General features: G+C 37.2%; 1 protein-coding gene across 2 annotated transcripts in view; it reads right to left on the bottom strand.

Moving 5' to 3' along the window:
* ITGB8 (integrin subunit beta 8) overlaps positions 1 to 16,821 on the bottom strand; it is a 49,120-nt gene that overhangs the window by 9,353 nt on the left and 22,946 nt on the right. For both annotated transcript variants that reach the window (XM_074537071.1, XM_074537060.1), the window contains exons 5-11: positions 16,507 to 16,672; positions 13,618 to 13,776; positions 8,778 to 8,873; positions 8,595 to 8,684; positions 5,875 to 6,009; positions 2,630 to 3,035; positions 1,280 to 1,505 (exon numbers count right to left, since the gene is read on the bottom strand). In XM_074537071.1, coding sequence (XP_074393172.1) covers positions 1,280 to 1,505; positions 2,630 to 3,035; positions 5,875 to 6,009; positions 8,595 to 8,684; positions 8,778 to 8,873; positions 13,618 to 13,776; positions 16,507 to 16,672 — 1,278 coding nt within the window. The remainder of the gene's footprint in view (positions 1 to 1,279; positions 1,506 to 2,629; positions 3,036 to 5,874; positions 6,010 to 8,594; positions 8,685 to 8,777; positions 8,874 to 13,617; positions 13,777 to 16,506; positions 16,673 to 16,821) is intronic.

Below are 16,821 nucleotides of genomic sequence, written 5' to 3'. Positions count from 1 at the left end.
TTTTTGGCTTTGAGCCACCTTCACCCAATCCTAGCTCTGCCTTTTGTGATGCTAGGGTGTAGCTAAGGTCCAGCTTTCTTCAGCTTTCATCCTCCACTTTCTAGTCTTTCCTTACCTATCAATCTCATTCAGATACACACTGGAATTGAAAGGTAGAGGTAAGTAGAGGAAACACAGTTTTGCCAATAATTTTTGGGTGCTATGTTAAGACAAAGCCAAGTAAGTCTGCACTGCTGGGCAGTTTAGAGAGAGAGCACAAGTGGGAGGCAATGCTCTCAATCTTACTGTCTTCACTGTATAGCCCTGAAGGAGACGGATGTCACAAGAGATCCCCAAAAAAGCCCTAACTGAATTTTTAATGAAGATATCCCATCTTCTGAATTTATTAAAGGCACACATTTCACAGTGACTTCGAACAAGTGTAAGCCAGAAAGGTTAACTGCATTTTAATTAGTGAAATCTTAGCAGCAACATTTCCAGATGCGGCCAAGCTTGGTTCTCCAGCATTTTCACCAGATGAGATATAATCGAAATAAATACAAACAAACAATGATTCTGTTTTGAGCACAATGACCTTTCCAATGAAAGGCTGATCTTTCACCCTCTGCACCACAGTGAGATGCACAACATCTCCCGTGTGATGAGAGGGCACAGAAGAGATGTGCCCAAAGAAAGGGCTTCATTTGCTCGCTGTGCCAGGACCACAGAGGGCACCACTGAGAGCCTGGTCCAGCTTGTCCCCTCCTGGGCTTGCTCAGTTTTGACCTACACACTGTCCCTTCCTTTACATGAGTAAGGAAAAATGACATGCTTTAAGACCAGCATGGCAAAGACTAAGTGCTTTGAAATTGAGCAATGAAGAATGTTGTTCTCAGGGTAAGACCAGCTCTGCTCTGCTGATCAATGGCAGTGACAATCCACAAGTACTGCTCTAGCTCCACACCGCTTTCTTTCAGCTGAGAAGCACAAGAAGTGTGCAAAAACAAATGTGGAGACTATTACTGGACTTGGTGGCATTCAAAAGTAGGAACTACTTTCCATTTTTAAAATACAAACTTATGGTTTTATTTCCAGGAGATCTCATATGAAGAATGGTTTAAATAGATGCTGACACGCAATTCTCTAAATTGCCAGTGTGAATCCAACTACACAGAGAAGTATCAAGTATGAATTGTACCAATTTCCTACATTCTGAATAACTAAAAAATAGAAGCAGAAATATATTTTCATGTTTCAATACTGGGGAGTGAAAAAGTCAAGTCTAGCACAAGAAACATACCAGTTTTCTTCACAGGCTTTGTTACAAGTAGGGCAATATTCACAGAAACGGCCAAAGCTTCTTGGGTCTGTGCACTCACACTTTCCACATACACATTTTCCTCTTCCACTGCAAATTTGGCCCTTTGAATTCAGGCAGTGCTTTGCTGATTGTGATGAGCACTCACAACGATCACCTTCCCAGCCAGCAAAGCATTTGCATTTACCACCTTCACATTCACCATTACCTACAACACAGAGAGTCTGGAGTCATATGCTTCCATGAAAACACAGAAAACAAATTTCAGATGGATACATTTGCATTGCTTGTGCTTCACCTTGAACAGAGCATAGACCTGGACTTTCTAATTAGTTTTTAAGTTAACAAAAACTTGGACTGAAGTTACTGGCATGATCAATATTGAAGGCTGCTGTTCATTGTTAAGTTGAGCATAGGTTGCTACTATGGTGTCACCCTAAAACCTTTAACTAAAATTCTGCTCTTTTGCTTTGGATCAAAACAATGGAGATTAGGAATTACACAATGACCAGGAAAATAGTCTTCAGGCAAACTAAACAAACTTCTCATTAGCAAGAAAACATTCCATTCAAATAAACAGCAAGTTTCAGTGGAAGAAAGAGTATAAAGTTCATGTGCACAGGCCAGGTTCTTTCCTTCCTTTTCATTTTCCACTTCCATTTCCACTTCCATTTCCATTTCCATTTCCATTTCCATTTCCATTTCCATTTCCATTTCCATTTCCATTTCCATTTCCATTTTTTTTTTTTTTTCTCTTCCCTACCATAAAGTGGACTACAAAAAGAATGAAAATTTCTAACAACTCTGTTTCACTAAGAGTCTCCTTTGTGAAGCAGGCATTCCCTTCAGTGTTCCTGTTTATACCAGTATTTGAAATCAAGTGCCATTGTATGTCTCAGAGGACTAATTCAGGGTGGTAGAAAATCAGAACCTCCCCTGGAAGCTATGATCAATTCCTAATCTCTCAGTATCTCATATCTCCATTACACTGAAATGTATCAACTAGCTTCCTGGAATAATGTTATTTTTTGTTTGAGAAATTAGTATCATTACTTATTAAGAATTTTGAGATTTAAATATTAAAATAGCTAAATTTGGAAAAAAATCAGTGTAGAAAATGGTGGTGAAATTTAAAAGACAGTATGCCTGTGGTGAAAAAAGTCCAGGAGTGTGAATTCCTAACAGCATGTTCAGGACATTTCCCACACTAATTCTGCACAAACAGTTCTAGTTCTTGACAGCCTCATATCATTGTTTTCAGCTGCATCATGTAAAGTAGCCTCAGAAAACAAAATAAACCAAGAAAATACAGACAGAAACACTGCAACTTACCAGCACATAAGTTTCCCTGGTGATAGGGGCAGGAAAAATCATCCATTTCACAGTACTTGCCATACACCTTGCCTAGCTTGTTTTTGTAGCAGAAACATTTCCCATCTATGCAATTTCCTTGACCACTGCAGATGGGTTGGTCCTGGTGTTGCCTGCACTTCTCTGAGGGAAGTGTGTCTCTGTTAGAGCTGCAGTCACTGTCACTGCACGGGGACTGTTTGCTGTCAGGAGAAGTTTCATCAGCCCACACTCCTTTGTGCCCTGTGCTGTCTCCATACTGGCAGGCACAGCTTTGCTGCACATTGACAATGGCAGTTTCATTGAAACCAATAGGCTTAAGTATGACATATTTTCTTCCTCCACTTGTATGACATCCTTTCATTGTAACTGATACATTGAAAAGTACCTAAAAAGAAATAAAGATGGATTTAACAATAGTATTATTTTCTTGCTTACACTTGTTTAAAAATTTTAACACATAAATAAAGCAGAATCTTATATTGTGTATGAATGTGCACTAGCTGATAATAGCAAAATACAAGTGGTCACTTTTCAAACATTATATATTAGTAATGATAGGCATCACAAATATAGGTAAAATCCTAATAATAGAGGAAGTCCACTTATCAAGTTAAGAAAGCATAGTTGCAAAAGACAAGTTTAATACAAATTAAATGGAAATAGAAATATCATCACCATCTTGCTCTAATTATTTAACATATATATTCTGTTATATCATAGGAATATTTAGGTAAGAATTGGGACTAGATTGAGCAAGACAACACTCAAACAGAAAGAGAGATACTCTTCATAAAAAGAGTCTATAATGAACGTCCTGCTGCAGAATTGGTCATGCACACATAAACCACATAGATTTTTGGATGGCCCTGGCTACCCCTACTGAAACACAGAAACAGTTCACATGTTAGCAGTTACTTTTCTCAATTCCATGGACCCAGTGCCTAGCTCCAGGCCATGTCATGGCCATCACCACCGTCCTCCAAGCTCTCATCCCAGCAGTGCCCACTACAGCAGCAGCTCCCATGGCTTTTTGCAGTTCTAGCGCAGGACTAAGAGTGCCATAGAGTTTCCATCAATCATCCCTAAAAGTTTTTGACAGCTCTGACATGTCTGACACACTAGATATCAATCTTGTATTTTACAATTATTTTTGGGGGTTTTTTGTGCAGTACACTTCTGACAGGGTATTCTCTCTAAAGTTTTGAATTTTTTCAGCTTCCTGATGCAAAGCAACTCTTTCTCATCTCCTCATAAAGAAAATGTAACCAGGAGGAAAAAGTGAGAGAGGAACACAAGAGAAGCAAGTACCTTTAATCTTTACTACCAAAAAATAAAGATTTCCAAATAAAAAAGGAGAAACCCCGAGAAACTGATTACATATGAGGCTGAAACTACCCGCAAATACTGAGGCCATTCATCTCTCATCACTGTCTCTCCCTCCCGCTGCGCCCCCACACGAGAACAACCCAGCCCTTGGGGACAATGGTGGCTTTGTGGCAAGTGGGGCTGCGGCTGCCCACACGGACAACAGGAGAAGAATGCTGTGCAGAAACATGCACTTAATGTCATATTGAGGGGGCACACAGGCTTTGTCTCACCCTTTGCTTTTCTTCTTCTCATTTCTCAAATGTGCCACTACACACATAACCCCTCAGCAGCCCACACTCTCCATCATTGAGATTTCTTCCCTTGGGTTGCAGGGCAAAAGTGTGGCTACAGAGGAGTTGATTCATACAGCAGGTGCATATCATGTGGCGAGGACAGGCTGCAGTGAAGGAATGTGATTTATTCAACACAGAGCCCTGCCAGAAAACATCATCTTCATGTACAAAACAGTACTGGAAGAATTGCAGGGAAATGGGAGGGAAGGGAAAATCATGTTGTGCATATGAGTCGTGAAATTTGATTCTGAACACAGCAGCAGATAGATTGAGCCTGTGGTGACTAAATAATTACAACACCATGACACTTGCTAATAGCCAAAGTTAGTTTTGCACCCTGAAGAGGCCACAGGATTCTTCCAGAATTTAATCCACTTTGTGTTTTGGTAAGAAAAGGAAGGAAGAAGGATTAGACAATGAAAGGAATGTGAGAATTAAGGAAAAGCATTTTGTCTGTAAACAAATACTGAAAGAAGGATTTACGGTTAAAATAAATTAATCTCTTAAGGATGGCTCATTTTCAACAGCCGTAGAGGTTTAGGACCACATGCAATCTTTTACAATCAACTGGCTTGGCTTTTATTAAAAAGAAACAGATATAAATATTTTTCTTTTCATTAAACAGAACAAATTCCAGTCCTGTTTCTTATGACATGTCCAGGGACCAACAGAGGGGAAAAGATGCTTTAAGAACAAAAACAGCAAATCTCCTGTAAACTGTAGAAGCTACAATCAGCAGCATGCAGACAAAATTCAGAAGACTATAAAATACATTCAAATTTACATTATAATTCACACATTTAATTTGTTTTGCTATTTCTACACACAGACATAAGCTCTTTCTCACACTAGCTGAGACATATGTACATGTCAAGCAGGAAAGAACTTCTTGACCCTGCTCTCTAGAAACACAGACTTCTTCCTGGCAAGTAAAAAGAATTACTCCAGTAGTCCAAGAAACTTAATAAATATATTAAGGCACAGAGAAGTTTTTCTGGGAAGAAAACCATGTTCTTTACCTCAGCCAGACATCTTACCCTGCATTTTCATGGTGCATGATGCTCTGTTTCATTCAGTAGGTGCCACCAATTCAAATGGGAATAAATTATTTTATTAATTTGGTTTATAAAATAAACTAATTATCCACAACCCTGATTGTGCAGGAAGACTACTAAAGCAAGAAGAGAGAAAGGTGACATCTAGTCCCAAGGAACACAAATTCCAGTGATTTTTTTCCACTGGGTGATTATCTTTCAACCTCTTTACGTACAGATTTCATCACAATGGATGTGGTGGTTGTGCCCAGTGGAGGACAAAGAAGGAAAGTTTTAATGGACGTTAGCTTTCAGGAAAAGCTTTGAGCCTTAGTTCCACAGGATTAGTGAGAATTAAAATAAGATTCAGGAAAAATAAACCCAGAGAATAATAGAGAGCCTGTGATCATTAATCACATAAATCCATTTTCGGTTTAAGTAAATCCCTAGAAGATTTCACACCATTGAAACCCAACCAACAGAAAAATAAGTATTCCAGTTCCTTAAAGAATGAGAACTATCAACATACTTCTTTATTATATCCCACATTTTTACATCCTTCCATGCCAGGTTTTTTACTTCCATCAGGACAGATCGCAGTGATATTGAAATGAAGACCTTGGATCTGGTTATCCACTTGAATTTTCACTTCAGAGATTAGTTTCTGTAACCAGAAAATAAGTTTTAATTTCACTGCATCTCAAAATACAATGTACATTAGTGACTAACACCAAGTATGGCTCCTATGTCTGACTGAAAATGAAGAAAGCTTGTCTGTGTGAATAAAGGAATGAATTAAAGCTTTGTTTCCTATGTAGAGACCCAATTACATTCCAAATATACACAACCAGTGAACTGGTAATTCTGATAAAGAGGATTAGGTTTTCCAGATAAAAATGTTTTCAGCTTTGCTAACATGGTTTTGAGACTGCATTTTTCACAATTTGAAAATCTATTCCAACAACTATGTGCAACAAAAACTGCTCATTGTTTGAGTCTACGCTGGCTTTTAGCAACACACCTAACATACAACAGTAAACATACATAGAACCACTGTTATCCAGCAGAAAAGTTTTCTAATTGACTTGACGCTTTAAAAACTTCTGATATTTTGCATTTATCTTAAAAAAAATTCTCTGAACAAACCTTAGGGTGACCTAAAGGCTTTTGGGATTATTCTTACTGATTTTTCTGGGTAAACTAAGACTATAAAAACCAGCAATTGGCCGATTTTGCAATAAAAAATAGTGAAAAAGCAACTACTTTGTAACTTGTATTTACTACATGACCTAAAATCCTGCTTCCTTCAAAGAAGAAATACTTCTTGACCATTTAAAAATTTCTTAAAGCTCTGTATAAATTTATGAGCTGAAAATTGCACAGAGGGATTTTTAAAATTCCTGTCATATTGCTATTAAAAATAAGTTTAGTGGGATATTTTTACTGCTACAAATGGAAACACAATTATATGAATCTTAACACATGTTTATCTTAGTAGTAACTTTTTGAAAATTAGTGACTCATCCTTGGCTTTTTAGCCAGGGATTTTCAGCCAGGGTTTTCCATAGCTAAGGCTAAGGTTTCCCTGCCTAGAACAAGAGTGAAAGAGGCCCACTGTCACTGAATATCAACACTAAATTTATTTTCTTATCTAAGTTCTTTTTTTCCTAGAATGCAACACATTCAAGACCTGTTCACCATGTGTTTATATAGCAAAAAGCCCCTAAAACTATGATAAAAAGCTCAAATTGTGAAATCCAATGAAGGTTAGAATGGGAAGAAAGTCAGTGTCTAAAAAATGAAAATAAAGCTAAAGCAAACTGGGGGTGGCTGGACCAGGAAAGTCCCACTGAATCTTGTATTGAACAAAGTAATTGCCACATAAAATTTCATTTCCTCCCCTTGAATGTTTGCCCTGCACTGAGTAAGAACTGTGTTTCAATTTAGGAAGGACAGTGTAAAATTGTCATACAAAAGGACTACAATTTTCAAAATTCTATGCCAGCAACTTCCTGCAAACCTCCATATTTAAAATGAGATCTCTTGACTTTATAAGAGGAAATAAAATACCAGTGAGAACTTCTCTGCAATTTGACTACCCCTAAACTCTGCTTTTGAATGTGTTTGTCTTTCTCCCAATGTCTCCAACGTGACAGTGAGAAAAGTGTATGCAAAAGCACTCTATGAATTAGGAACAGACATGGGGGCTTGCTCTTCATTATAGCCAATTTGCTGAAAGCAAATTGCTTGATTCTGTGGTTAAGCAAGTAAAATGGATAATTTCAGCCTCCCAAATCTAACAAATTAAAAAAAAAAGTCATACATGTGGATACCTTGCATATACTTTTGAAGCTGAGATTTCAACTTTCTGAAACAGAATATTTATGCGTAACTGCACAACTTAACAGCATTCAACCATGCAACCCATCACATTCATTGAGATGCTGCTCTGTGGGCTCCCCATGCTCTGGTACCTCAAATGTCTATTTCTTGGCTTCATTATCAAAGCTGTTTACACTGTCTTTCCTTCATCAACAACATGCCTGTTTCACTTTCAAACTGCCATTCTGTGTCAATCATGTGTGGAAAATGACTTTATGGTATTTCCCATACTATTACTTTCTCTTTCTCAAACTATTACGTTCAATTGATGATTCCAAGCAAGAGTTCACAAAGCCATTTCCATTTTTCTCTCCCAAATTCTATCAAAACTCTTCACTTCCATGCTTAAAACCCCCAAGTCATTACTCTGATTTTTACAGTATAGATACTGCTTTTCACGATATCCACTGTTCTAAAACTACCTCCTTGTAAATTCCCATTTCTTGCTTGTTTTCTAAAATTTATGCTGCATAACTCTCCAGATATTGCATTAGGCTTTTGCTCTGAATTTATATGGTGCCTAGACAGTGACGTCTGGTCTGTAACTAAAGATCTGAGGTGCCAAAATTCAAATAAATAAACCATCTTTTGAAGTGACATAGCAACAGATACAGAAAACCAGATACAATATTTAGAAGCATCCTTAGAAATTAAAAACGAGAAGCTCTTGGCTTTGAGACCCTGACTGCCTGGGACTTTGAGAGCTATCAAAAGATAGTATCACCTATCCACCTGGACATTAGGAAAACTACGGAATGTATCCTTGCAGACTTCAGCTGGAAGACGAGATCCTGGAAATTCCAACTTCAGGCTATAAAAGATGAAAAATATACAAATATTACATAGAATATGTCACTCTCCTCATACCTGATAGGCTTCTACCACCAAATCATTGAGGTTTGCTGCTTGGGATTCTATTTGTCTTGCAACAGTACCAGGCAAGAGAGGTAACAGATCCTATGAAAAAGAAATAATTTATGCACAGTTTTAATTTTAAGTATAAATATTGTGCCTTCAGAATTAAAAAAAGATATCAGGTTTCTAACCTACTTTATACCAATGAAACTGGCTTCCTTGAACAGCAAAAATAACATTGATGTTATTGTCAATCAATTTTTCAGAGAGCTGCCCAAGAGATGGGTGTTCCTGCAAAATACAACAGGAAAGAGAAGATTGCAGATTAGTAGGAAAAATCTTATATTTCATATATGACACATTACACATTTTCAAATCAGTCAAATTGGATTGATTCCAATCCAACTGTAACTCCCAAACGTACAGAGAATGGTAGACTGATATCAAAACCAGGATGGGCCATCCTAATAAACAATAAAAAAAAAATCATCAGGGCATCAGCTAGGGTTACCTGTTGCCATCTGTGTTGATCTGCTGCACAGTGGGATGACTCTACAGTATTATTTTGTTGGTGTCAGTCTTATGCTTAAAGAAATATGGATAGGATATGGTCCATCTGGAAGAACAGGGAATAATAGGGGAGGTTCTTGTGCAAAAGCCAGAAAGTAAAACATGAAGCACTGAGATGAGGTGTGCTTTTGGGCACAGCAAGGAGGGTAATTACAACTGACAGCTTTCTCCTTGGTGTGTTCAAGACCTACCTAAGGATTGATGACTCTAGTCCTTACCATGATGACCTGCTACATTTTCTTAACCACACCTGTGCTTGAAGAAGATGGCATGAGTTTCACAGCTCTCCTCAGTAATGCATTGTTTTATTTGCTGGAGAACCTACGACAGCCTGTCCTGTGCCAATGACCTGCTCTTCTACACTTCTCATTAAGAGATTGGACATGGATTTGAGAACAAGAGCTGTGTTGCTACCTCTTCATCCAAGATGTAGGGAAGTTCAAGGGTGCCTGTGTGGTCTCTGACATAACACCTGAGTTATGGGAGATCCGTTCAGCTCCAGTACTCCAAACCAAACTCTATCTGAAGATCACCACTTATTAACCAGCCTTAAATGAATACTTCTCAAGAAGTATTCAACAGTTCTCCAGTAAATTCAACAGTTAAAATTCATGACTAAAAAGAAAGAAGTGACTGGGGTTTTGGCCTGTGATTCTACTTGAAAAGATTTCATCTGGACACCTCCACTTACATCAGCTACTTCAACCTTTATCCCCTACATATTTTGCTCTTTCTTTTCTTTGTATTTTTCATCATCTGCCCCCTATTGTCGGTCTCTTGCACAAACACAGTCTGTTACCCTGAACAATTTCTTTCTCCTCAGATTGTCCCTTATTACATAAGAGACCCTGCAAGTCAACAGCCCGACTAGCAATAATCTGAATAGCAAGACAACTGAGAAAAAGAGAATCTTATGCAAGAGAGCAAAATCCATTTTCCATCATATTGCACGATACGTCTGTATAACGTACAGAGAGAACAAAAGAGTTTCTTGGTGCAGTTTGACATTGGCCAGGGTACATTCCCCTCTCAATGTTTCAATGCTTTGGTAAAAGATTATGTTCCTTAAGATAACTGATAAAAGGTAGATAACACAGTATCAAACAGGCCTTCTTACAGCTCCAGCTGGAGAGAGTAGCCTATAACACAGTGCTAAGCCCTCCTTCCTTCTCCATGGCACAGAGCACAGCGGTGGGGCCTCCACTGCGCTGCACAACCCTAAAGGCCAGGTGCAATTGGCTGGCAGACCACAGACACACCAAGTGGTCCCAGGACACGAGTGAAGCCAGAAGTTCTGCAAACTCCTCCTGCACCATAAATGTGGGAAGGACAGGGCAGTACCAAGAGATCATGAGATGCTGGCAAAATAAGTCAGTCCTTTGGCTTAGCACATGATACTAGATCTGTCTGAATTGCAGCAGAATGGCTCCTCAGCAACTCTGCAGCTACTGGCTGAACTCTGGAATCAGGAGTATCAGAAATAGCTTTCCAAGCCTTCATAAAATAAAAACTTACTCAGATGGAGCTTATGACACCCACAGACATGCAAGGGCTGCAGGGACAGGATCCCCAGACTACCTCTGCTCACAAGGAAGGCTGAACTTCTATGTACTTGTTATCAATAGGTCTCTAGAGTGTCCAGCTTCTGGTTTATTTTTATTAGAATTGAATAGAATAAAAAAAACCAAAAACCAAAACCAAACAAAGCCCAAAGCATCAACAGACCCACACTAGCATTTTAATTTTAAGGTTTTTTTATTGTTTATGCAAAGAGATGACATAAGGTACCAGAGATGACATAAGGTACCTGATGATTTTTTTTTTAATTGTTTATGTAAAGAGATGACATAAGGTACCAGTGGTCACTCATGGAGCCTTACTTTGCTTGCTGTGAAAACCTTGCTGTATTTTAAGTGTTTTCATCTTATCTCTTCCCACTACTGCTCAGGTAAATGTACTTAAATTTTAGATCATCTCTCTTGTTTCAATTGCATAATTCATTTTATTATTTTAACTTACTTGGTTAAGCTAAGAAGATAACTAATACAAATGTTAAGTATTTCAGAAAAGGAGTTAACCAAGCACAGGTCTAATTAAAAGAGACTAGATTTCTTTCCTGTCATGCACTTTTTCACTGACCCTTCTGTAACTGCTTAGCAGAAGTTAGAAAGGAACATGCAGAAAAATTGTCTACGTGGAAACATTTCTGATATAAAGTCTAAGCTTGTTCAAATAAATAAAGCAAAGTCCTCTAAACTGGCATAAGTAAGAAATAAAAATATGCCAAAATACAATCTTCTCATGACCACTCAAAGCTAAGAATCAAAGCAGGAAAACAATGTAATTGCAGAAGTCTTTAATTTAGCACAGCCAAACAAAATTGTATTGATAGCAAAAAAATCCAAAAATATGTTTCATATTATGTTTTCTAAAAGATTGACAGACTTTCATGATATTTCATTTAAGTATCAAATAGTTATTTCAGCCCTCTGATTTCACTCACTTATTTGAAGTTGGATATCTATAAATAAAATAATCACATCTACCATGGATGAGAGGAAAAAAGCAAGAAACCAGCACATCTTCCCTTACAGACACTATTGTGTTGTCATCAAATCTGCTCCAGAAAATGCAATTCCTAGTACTAAGTTGATGCCTACTGTTAACATGTGGGCATGCAAAAATTAGCACATATTTAAAAAAAAAGGGGTTAGCAGCCGGTATGTTCGAAATGTTCCACATCAGATCTAAGCATCTTTCAAGGTCATTTCATTTGGGTGGCTAAAAAAAACCAAATTCATAAAATACATCAGTAACAGTCATCATGGAGATTTCTTTTTCCATATGGGAAAGTTCTATTATGAACTATCAAACCAGAATGCAGAATATCAGTAAAAACACATTTTTTCAGTGAGCATCAATCTATCATAACTGCATAGAAATATGTTCATTGATTTTGCCCATATTTTCCATTGGTGAGTTTTTCAGTTGCAACAGAAATTAATTCCCAAAGTTGGACAGAAAATAAATACAGTTTGTTGGGTTTTTTCCTGAAACAGAAAATATCTTTATTATCAAAGGAATTCTGAACACCAAAAAAGATTTGTACCTTTAGCAACTATTTAAAAAGCAGAGCAAATATTCTCTGATTTATAGCACTGCAACTAAGAAAACTAAAAAGAAAGAAAACCAGAGAATGTTCTGCATTGGGAAATAAAAGTTTCAGGATTATTTGCTCTAAGTAGAATAAACTGAATAGGCTGATTAAAATGGAAAAAAAAAAATCTGACATCTGTGAGGAAATATCCAAGAGGTGACAGAGGGAGTATATGAATGCAAGAACGTCAGATAAACGGAAATCTAAATAACCTTCCTGTTAGCACACACTGCTCTCCCTCCTCCGCTCAGCAAGGTCCCAAACACTCACTGCTTCCCAGAAACCTCCTGTATTTCATGATAGCACAACAGCCAGCAGCCTTTTACTGCTGCTCCACCATCCTTGTAAATAACAGTTGCCAGGATTACATTCAGGTCTAACCCTACTTACACAAGTCCTCACTGACTTCACTTTCACATTGCTGGCTCTGGCTGAACACAGGCTGTACACTTCAACTAAGGGCAGCCAGCACTGAGAACAAAACTTCAATGTGTTCTAACTGCACCACAGGTCATACTTCTGCTTTCTGGGGATTACATTGCAATTAAGCAGTGATTCATGTTTCTTAAATAAACAATTCATATTTATTTAAGAAAATAGCCAAAGCAGTTGAAGCCTATAATTCTTAGGAAAAAATTCCTTTCTTCAGTCACTTATAACTACTTTATCTATTACTGAAGAAAATATTTTGAAAGTTAAAGAAATCTGTTGAAGGCATCTTACTTTGCAACAGCAGATTTGCTCCAACTTTTTGCAAAGGTTTGTATTACCACACATTGGCTTTCTACTGTGAAATCTGAATGCATTTAATGCTAGTCCGTCCATTTGAGATAGCTCTTTGCTGTTGTATGCCCTCTGGTTTACTCATACCAAGCCATTCAACCAACATTCCTGTGCATCCTCTGCCCATAAACCATAGCCACTACCTTTGTCTTGTGAGCAAGACTGTACAACTCCTACATCTTACCAGCTTCTACTTGTGCAAGATATCACACCACACACTTCTTACTTCTATTTTATACAATATGTGTGTGATTTTTATGAGATGCTAATAAAAACTCACACCAAAACCATAACATATCCTTCTTTGCTCTGTACCTTTTTTTCAGAACTCCAAAATACGTTAGTTCACACAAAAAGAATGTCAATGTGCCAGGTGACCAAATCTTCATTTCACAACTTCCCTACCTGGAATAATATTATTATAATAACTGAAATAAAACCAAAGTTTTCAGAGGAGTCTAAAAATCTCCTTTAAACAGTTTTCCACTGCCTCTCTGAAGGCAAAATCCATGACATATACCTTACCATACTCGTAGCTTTGATGTACACATTATCTTTCAAATGACAGTTTCCATCATGGGGAATTACAATTCCTGCTAATTTACTGTCAAGGGCCAGATGGGAAGTTTGATCTGTCATCACAAGGAGCAGTCGCTTTGCTTCTTTACGCCATCCAATATGGCTCTACAAAGAAAACAAAATTAGGTGTAAGAAAGCAGCAGCTACCTATTTTCTAAAGTAATCAACAACAAAATGAAAAATTAACATGAAAGACCACCTTCCAGATGTTACACTGCCTGGCAGCATTGCATTTAGACCAGGCTATTTAAAGCATTTTGTGTGGAAATACACATAATGTATTACATCTGAAATCTACCAGTTTCTTTGCTTTTTTCCATTTACCATTTTCTTTGCTTTTTAAAGAGCCATGTCTCACTATACATGTCAGTAATGCTTTATATTGAGGGCTTGATAACAGCTGCCACATTGTGTACGTCACTATTAAGTAACAAATGCAAAGCCCACAGTTTGTAAGATCCTCTGGGGTCTTAGGAAGTATTACAATCAGTAAACATGCATTCATCCATATTGATACTTGGCACTGTTCTATTTTTGATTTATATTCTCATCACTCTATAATTTTCTTTTCCTACACAATTTCCTGGAAAGTGCATTAGTATGCAATCACAAATCAATAAACTAAAGTTTGAAGGACTTAATGCAATTATAAATTGAGAAATTCCTTATTAAGCAGCAAAATGCTACATTTATTCACCATCTTAGGGGATTGATAGCAAAGTGGCAGCCTCAAGGGTGAATTGAATGCCTTTCAGGAATTTGGTGATGTGAAGGATGCAGCAGGGTAAACTTATACCTAAATCAATTTAGAGATGCCAAATTGTATTTTCAAAACATTTATCTCCCCGATTATAATCAAATTTCTGAGGCACACAGGAGACACATCATATGCTTTTTCATTATTCCCTCTTTTGCTTATTCCATCTACTTTTTCACTGCTTCCATTTTATCTCCTTCTTATGACACAGAATCTCCATGATTCTCATGTGAAACATGTACCTGCATACAATCCATGTATTCAGCCAGGTTTTGTGATTTGCTCTCTGCCTTCCTTTGTTCATGGAGAGGAGTTTAGCTCCTTTCTCAGGCTCACTCTCTATTATCTCTGAAAGGAGGTTAAATATCTCAAGCCAGCCAGAATAAAAAGTATAGAGGGGGGTTATATCTTTCCAACTTGTACTTTAGGCATCAGTCTCTCTTGGACACCCCTAGACAGCACCCCTCTAAAGAAGGAGTATTTTAAGTTTTATTTGTAAACAGGATTTGTCTTAAATCATTCTAGATTCTCCTCCAGCACAGTAAAAACCTCTTCTCTTAAGACTCCATCATTTGACTTTGTCACCTTGAGACTTGTTTAGCTTTAGGTAATACTGTGAGGAGCAGGGAGTTGGACTCAATGATCCTTATGGGTCCCTTCTGAATTGAGATGTTCTGTGATTCTATGATTCCTACCTACATATGTCAGAGCAATCTAAATTTTAAAGCAGCTCCATGTCCTAACCTGCTACTTGCAACTATGATGTATTGGTTAAAGCAAGATGCAGAAAGTTATAAAGGTCTATTGTAGGCAAAATGAGTGCACATTAATATAGTTTATAGTTCATGATGGTCATTATGAATTGCACATTCTTCCCATCCCTTTCAGTTCACAATTCACTTACCAAGAAAGCCTCCACATTCTCATGAATGTTTCCATTCTATTGTTCTTGGAAGCATATATTATTCTAGAACTCACATGTCATAACTGTGGAATGTGTCCAGTGAGAAACACTGAATTTTTAGGAATTTTTCCAAAGTTCCAGAATAAATTTTTGTAACAGCTTCAATCACAGTGTTTATGAAGTGTGGATTTTACTTACCTGCTCATCAAAATTCGAAAATAAAATTGGACCAAACTATCCATTTTTAGCATAGTTTGGATTACTTTTTGTTCTTGAGATATTGCACTGTGCAGAAAAATAGTGTGAAGATGGACAAGATAAAACAATTGTCCTGACATCATTCTAATAGATGAGAAACATGCCAAGCCTGTGATTTGAATAGAAGTTGAATATTTTATAGAGCATTACCAAATCCATGAATCAGCCAAATTTCAAAATTTGTATTGCATTAATATGCATAAGAAGAAAAACAACAACCAAAAATAGCTCTCTAGAGCAAAACAAACTCTTGTTATCTAATATGCTTACAGGTTGAGACTTATCCATGAATATCTTTTCTATCCTTTTCTGCATGGGACAGACTGTGATGACATTTTATCAATGCACAAAAGTTAATTTTTAGTTGATTTGTACTGTTTTAAAATTTGAAAATTTTAAAAGACGAGAACATAGAAGTTCTTCTGTTATCCTTATCTACACAAGCAGTTAAGTAAAACATCTTCAATTTTCAAGTTCTTAAGGAGAAGAAATGTCAAATGGTATGACTTCATTGAGGAACATAAGCAGTGCTTTAATGTTTTATGAAACTGATTTTGTAATTGACTGACATTAATACCTGTGTCTGTTCAAACAAGTAGCAGGTGCTTTCATCATCCATCCTATGTTGGTTAGGATGGTTAAGGCCAGAAATTGAACATCCATAACCAATACTACAACATGTTCCCTCATGCTCTCCTTTTTCAGTTTCAATTGGAAATTTTTACTTAAGGGGGAAATAATGGAAAAGGAAGAAAAAATCCTAGTATTATCAGGCATACCACTGGCATTTTGAATTCAGGAACACTGACCACCAGTTTATCTCTCTCTCTCTCTCTCTATATATATATATATATATATATCTATAGTGCCTGAATTACTATTTCTTTACTCTTTTGTAAATAAGCTGCTTCCTTACCTGACACACAGCTGCTTGGAGCATCGCATCGAAACCTCCTTCAGGTGTATCAATATTCCCAGATATTTTTTGTTTATTCACTGCATTTCTGAATTCTGCTATATTGTCAGTCAGGGACAGCACATGAATATAACCATGAGGAGGCATACAATCTAAATTGTAATCACTGTACAAAAACAAAACAAATAAAAAAGCCTTATTGTTCCTTTGAAGGAGATGAAAATATTGAATCCCCAGTAATCCATAAAATCCTGATATTAATGAAGATGTAGGTAGCACAGAATAAGAAGCGCTTACAGAAAAAAAGAGCAAGCC

This window comes from Zonotrichia albicollis, chromosome 1, assembly GCF_047830755.1.
Source record: "Zonotrichia albicollis isolate bZonAlb1 chromosome 1, bZonAlb1.hap1, whole genome shotgun sequence".
NCBI classification, from domain to species: Eukaryota; Metazoa; Chordata; class Aves; order Passeriformes; family Passerellidae; genus Zonotrichia; species Zonotrichia albicollis.
Note: the sequence above shows the minus strand (reverse complement) of the source record. Positions and strands in the feature narration are given on the sequence as shown.